Here is a 6,391-nt window from a genome sequence, read left to right on the forward strand (position 1 = left end):
CTAACACATACACTGTGACGTTTTCTTTCTTACTGCCTCTCGTAGCTCTATGCCACTAGACAGCATTATAACAAAAGTACTCCTATAATTCTGCTTGTGTTGACAGACTGACATGTTCTACTATCTTCTAGCATCAAATGACACGTGAATTTAATTCACATTTTTGTATTGACTCAGAACACAAATATATATTAGCACTGCCCATGCTGTGGGCAGTGTAACTGTGGAATAGAGGGTTTTAATCTCCAGTGTTGAAAATCTAGCAGCTTTTATCATTAGTCCTGAAACACCTCAAGGCAGATAAAGGGGCAGCTTGCAGGGTTGTGCCTCTACCTTTTCTTTCTTCTGCATTCCACTTTTAAGAAGTAACTAAATGAGGGAAATATGCTTCCTTGTTACAAAACTTTTTCTGCGTTTTCCCACCAAATAGCTATTTAGAAGTTCAGGCATATGCCATTTTCTGCCATTTCCTTAGAATCCCTAGAAATCATGTGATAGGCTTTTCTGCCACTTCACATTCTGAAAGGTTGAGAAGCAGCCTGTGGAACTCTTTCTTCTTCTTAGTCCTGAATTAGAAAAACAGCAACTGCATAACAGGGTGTGTAGAGGGAAGTTCACATTCTGTACAACCACGGAAAGCCACACGTTGCTCACTATTAGTGTGTTCAGCTTGGTGCAAGACACAAAAGAAAACAATTTCTTTTGGAACTTTTAATTTAACCCGGTGACACAGTATGTTTTTCCTCAACTTTCAGGTTGTGTGTTCTACAAACTGTCCTTTTAACTATTAAAAAATTCTAAGTAATTTATAACATATTTCTTATCCTCTCAGATACCAAAGTAATACAGCAGCTGATGTTCTAGATACTATTACCAACATTCAGCCTAAAGAAAGTGGTGCAGGACCTGGAGAAACTCGTGAAGAAATTGTTTATCGTTTAGCTGAAGACATGCTAGAGAAACTTCCTTCAGATTACATACCCCATGAGGCAAGCTAATCTTTATTTTTTTCCTACTGTTCTCTCTGTTGAGTTTTCATGTAAGACATTCCAAAAAAGAAATCCTGAACTGTAAAGAAAGATCGTATAGCTAGTAGCAGATTCACAAGGAACCAACAACTTTATTGCTATCAGTGTGAATTGGTATGAGGCTTTTTTATTTAAAATCAAGACTTCTAATAATTGATCATGGAGATATGTCATGAAGGCTATGCTTGGACTTCCAAAGCTGCATGTGAAAACACAGAAAAAAATCAGTCTTTACTTTTTGTGACAGCAGTCTCCTAGGCCTTCTGGGTGAAGTTCTATTCTAGCAAAATCATGAATAATTGGGTAGTATCAGGCAAAAAATAAAAATTAAATGTGCAACAGTTTTAAGGGGATAAATGTTAGTTGAATAATGTGAAGTACAAGTGTACTATCTACTTGTGACTATTACTAACGAGGGTGATGAAACACAGGAACAGGTTCCCCAAAGAGGTGGCAGATGCCCCATCCCTGGAAACATTTCAGGCCAGGTTGGACGGTACTCTGAGCAAGCTGGTCTAGTTGAAGATATCCCCACTCAGGGGAGTCGGACTAGATGACCTCTGAAGGTCTCTTCCAACCCAAACTATTGTATGATTCTGTGATTCTACTTTTCTGAACACAAGAAAGTTAAGATGTCATATATAACAATGGTATTTCAACATTTCAGATTTAACTAAATTCCTTCTTCTGCAATCCTATATTTTAGGTAAAAGATCATTTAAATAAAATGGGACACCTTAATTCTATGAATATTTTTCTTCAGCAAGAAATTGACCGAATGCAGAAGGTGATCACAACACTCCACAACAGTTTGAATGATCTTAAATTAGCCATAGAAGGAACTATTGTTATGAGTGAGGCAAGTAAAAACATATTTACTACATATGGAATACCTTGTTTTAAATTATTACCTTGATGTCTTTAGTTCATATATTATAATTTCATTCCTTCAGAATCTGAGAGATGCACTTGATAATATGTATAATGCTAGAATTCCTCAAGTATGGAAAAGAGTATCTTGGGATTCTTCAACACTTGGCTTCTGGTTCACTGAACTTTTGGAAAGAAATCACCAGTTCTCCACTTGGATATATGAAGGAAGACCAAACGTGTTTTGGATGACCGGATTCTTTAATTCGCAAGGTAAGGGTACTGAAAGGACTTGAGTAATAATGTATTTAATCATAATTTAATGGTTTTTACCACATATTTAATTTAATGTTACACCTAGAAAAAATGTCTTCATCACTGTCAGTATATGTCATAGAAGCCCAGATGATAAATGGATTCAAAAAGGAGATTGGATAAAGTCATGGGAAACAGGTCCAATGGTAGCAATAAACATGACTGTCCAAATTTAACCTTCAAGTTGGGAGGTCTCTAAGCTCCAGGTTGCCAGAATCTGGAAGAACATAGAATGGAAAGGACTGATGTTCCATTTTACCTGTTGTAGTATTATTTCACTAAGCATCTGCCTTTCTCTAGTGTAAGAGACAGGATGCTTGTATAACGGTCTTTTAGTCTGACCCATACAGGTTTTCTGTTACAGGAAAGAAAACATGCAGTTAACAAATAAAATGCTGTATTTTGTTGACATATTGTAGCATGCTACGATACAACTTCTAAAGAAAATATACTTAATAATAATGATACAGTTTTTAAAGAAAACATGCATTTCCTGTGGTTTCAAACTGTTTAACTCATTCCAAACTGTAAGTTGTGAGTATGGAAGAGCTTTAATCTAAATCAATATGTTATTCATATGCTATAGAGTAGTAACAGAAACAATTTTTTTACAGTAAGAACAATCATTCACTGGAACAACCGCCCCAGGGACATGTTAGAGTTCCCATTGCTGGAGGTTTTCAAGATGCAGTTGGAAAGGGTGCTAGATAATCTCATCTAAGCTGTCTTTCCCACAAAAGGTTGGACCAGGTGATTTTTCATGGTCCCTTCCAACCTGGGCTGTTCTATGATTCTATGAACATGCAACTATACCAGAATTTACGGCAGTTATCTATCTTTCACAGAGAATCATCAAACTATAGTTTTCTCAGTGTTTTCATTTCACACGTTATTTAATGAACAGTTTGTCCAAATTAACCAAAGACATACTGCAAAGTACAAGTAAATGTTATCTACCATTATCTGTTACAGCTTGATACACTTATCATTTTATAGGAAAGAGGAAGAAAAACAAACTGCAACCATCTTCATGAGTAACAACACCTGTTACCTTGTTAGATGCATGTTCATAGAAGAATCTCATTTACCTTACACACCTGTCCATACAAAGTTATTGTGAGAAACTTCTCCTGTATTCACAATGCTGCTCACCAGGAAATTCTGGGTATATCAAATCGTACAGTAAAGTTTAAAAATTGGCTGGTATGAGGGAAATCAGAAATGGGACTACCCTGTGCTGCCACTGCAGGGAAATGTAGCCTGATGGCACTGGTGAATCAAGCTCTAAATTTATCATAGCATTGGCGAATACACTATAATGTTAAAACATAAGGAATGTATTTTAGCAGTTTAGTGGAAAAATCTATAGTACTATAAAGTATCACCAATAATTGTATTTAAACCTGTTGTGATTTTTTTTAGCAATTATTGGTACTTATCTCCTATAAATTATCATTATTAAGGGATAATGTATGTTAGTGTTGGTATGATATTCCATTCAGTGTGCATGGTACTTGGAATGAACAGGCTTATGAAAAAAGCAATAATCACACTATAGAGATATAATTAATTATTAGCAAAATTTAGAAGCCTAAATCACACTGTTTTGTTTTTATCAAAATATATAGTATCTGAGAAATGAATACATGTTTAAGTACTACGTTAATTATATTTTCATCACATAAGGATTTTTTAGCTGTGACAAATATCTTAGCTTCTAACTGGTTTTGTCCTAATTAGCAGGTTAAACCACTTCTTAAATCTTGAAATGCTGTCTTCTGCTGCATGCCCATGTACTTTCATGATTCCCCCCCCAGCTTGTCAGTATTTCAGTCGGTGGTTTCACCTCCTTGTAGCTACTTGACAGCCCACAAAACACTAGAACGCTAGTCTGCTTTTCCTTTATGCCCTATCGAGAAGGAACTGATGCCATTTCATCTTTAAGTCTTTACAGTAATGACTCTTAAGTATGCAGTTCTCTATCATTAAACTTTTCTCTCTTCGCCTCAGTCTCTTTCTGACAACTCCAAGTAGTTCCCCATCTGGTAGCATAAAACAGCAGCTATTGTTTTGGTGACTGCATTGTCATCTTCTGAGACACTTATACAAGAACAACCAGGCTGTTTGCCACAAGTGTTCCATTTTTGTAACTTATTCCTTTAGAACACATCCAAACCTCTTTGCTGCCCAGTTATTTGTTACCCTGTGCTTATACTATTCAGCCTTTTACCTTCCAAAACTTTATTATTGCAAAACTCTGTAAAGTCTGTTCAAAACAATACTCAAAAAATCACCTAACTTGCTGCTTGATTGTGTCATCCTCTACTTTCTTTTCTGTCTAGGACTCCCTTTTCTTCACTAACAAAATATAAATTTTTCATCCTTCATAGGCACTGCCTTGTCTAGATTCTCCACATTCATATAGTTATTTTTGTTATCACATTCAGATGCACCTTTTCTGTTTTTTGTCAGTGAAATTTATTTTATTTTTCTACTTCTTTCATTTAAAATAAAAATTGTCTTTTTTCTAAGTTGCCTTTGCATAAATATCAGCTCAATTAATTGATATCTTGTCTGCCTTCCAATTCCTTCTTGAAATACAAATCTGCCACGGATCCTGTAGTTGATTGCCTAATGATAATTTGTAAATCAGTATCCTGAGCAAACATTCGTTAACTGAATAATGCAGTAGAAAAAAAAATATATTATTTTATGTGCCATTTAAAAACATTTGTCTCAGTGTAATGCATTCTATGCCACTTTTGTCATTTGCTCCTATTTTGACCCCAAAGCAAAGTTTGCTATCACTAGTCAAGGTGCTCATTTTCAATAGAACTCTGAATATCTGTCTATAACATTCAGTGCAGAACCATGCAGATAACTGAGCAAGAGGGTTTTTTTGTCATGTGAGATATGCTAAATCTCTGGCTTAATTTCTAAAGGATTCCTGACAGCAATGAGAAAAGAAGCAACTCAAGCATATAAAGGCTGGGCTTTAGATACAGTTACAATATATAACGAAGGGTTAAAGCAAAAAAAAGAAGAAATCACAGCATCTCCTTCTGTATGTATGACATGCAAAGTCTTAATTTCGGTATTTAATTTATATCGTGTATCATTTAGTCATTTTGGATTGCTAGAGGAAAAAGTTACTATTGTCTTCACCTCACTGGTTTTGCTTAGCACAGACGATAGCTAATAACAAGCATGAAGATTTAAATTCTTTTTATTTTGCAATTACAAAAACATTTTATTAAAAGAACCATTTCATTGTATTACCTCTCAATTTTTGGAATTTATAGTAAACTTTAGATTAAATTGTGTAGTGTACCGGCTTTATTAAACATCTTTTATTGCCATCCATTTCAGTAGCATTATCTTCTGAAAAAGGATATTATAGTTTAAAATTAAATAGTTTGAAAGAGTCAACGTCAGCTATTTTTTAGTATAAAACAAATATTCCTTTTAATGGTTTAAACCAATTACCCATTTTACAAAACAGATGCTTTATTTTGTGTGATGTGTCTGCTTACTCTCCACACAGGAAGGAGTATATATCTATGGGCTATACTTGGAAGGTGCAGGCTGGGACAGACGAAACAGCAAACTTATTGAATGCACACCAAAGATTCTTTATGTCCAGCTGCCTGTGGTGCATATATTTGCTGTTAATACAACCAGTCCTAAGGATCCCAAGCTCTATGTTTGTCCTCTCTACAAGAAGTCCAAGAGGGCAGATCTGAACTACATTACAGTGATGTATCTAAGGACAGTAGTGTCTCCAGACCACTGGATATTGAGAGGAGTGGCTCTCCTGTGTGACATCAAGTAAACTGTTTTTCATACCATAACAGAAATAGAATATATGGCACAAGTATCCAATTACACACATAATTCTTCTGCTGCTTTTTATTTGCTGGCCATTGGTCATTCTACTAGAACTTTCATTTCAGACTTGGCTTAATGAATTTTTTTTCTGCTTCCAGTAAATTCAGTTTGTCTTGGCTATTTGGTGATAGTTTTAAAGTTCAGTTTTCAAAATAAGTTCACTGATTGTAATCTTTGATGTTTCCATTACATTACTTTAAAAAGGAGTATTTTCTTTAATAATGCAATTAATGTAAAATAAAATGTGGTTAAACTTTAAAAGAGAAAAATGTAACTTTTTCACATTCCTT

The 6,391-nt window shown here is 34.9% G+C and overlaps 1 protein-coding gene across 1 annotated transcript in view; it reads left to right on the top strand.

Moving 5' to 3' along the window:
* DNAH8 (dynein axonemal heavy chain 8) overlaps positions 1-6,045 on the top strand; it is a 130,823-nt gene extending 124,778 nt beyond the window's left edge. Inside the window, 5 exon segments of the mRNA XM_075444284.1 lie at positions 833-989; positions 1,735-1,887; positions 1,982-2,171; positions 5,156-5,277; positions 5,758-6,045. Of these exon segments, the coding sequence (XP_075300399.1) occupies positions 833-989; positions 1,735-1,887; positions 1,982-2,171; positions 5,156-5,277; positions 5,758-6,045 (910 nt within the window).
* Positions 6,046-6,391: the final 346 nt, after the last annotated feature.

Source organism: Opisthocomus hoazin, chromosome 2 (genome assembly GCF_030867145.1).
Source record: "Opisthocomus hoazin isolate bOpiHoa1 chromosome 2, bOpiHoa1.hap1, whole genome shotgun sequence".
NCBI classification, from domain to species: domain Eukaryota; kingdom Metazoa; phylum Chordata; class Aves; order Opisthocomiformes; family Opisthocomidae; genus Opisthocomus; species Opisthocomus hoazin.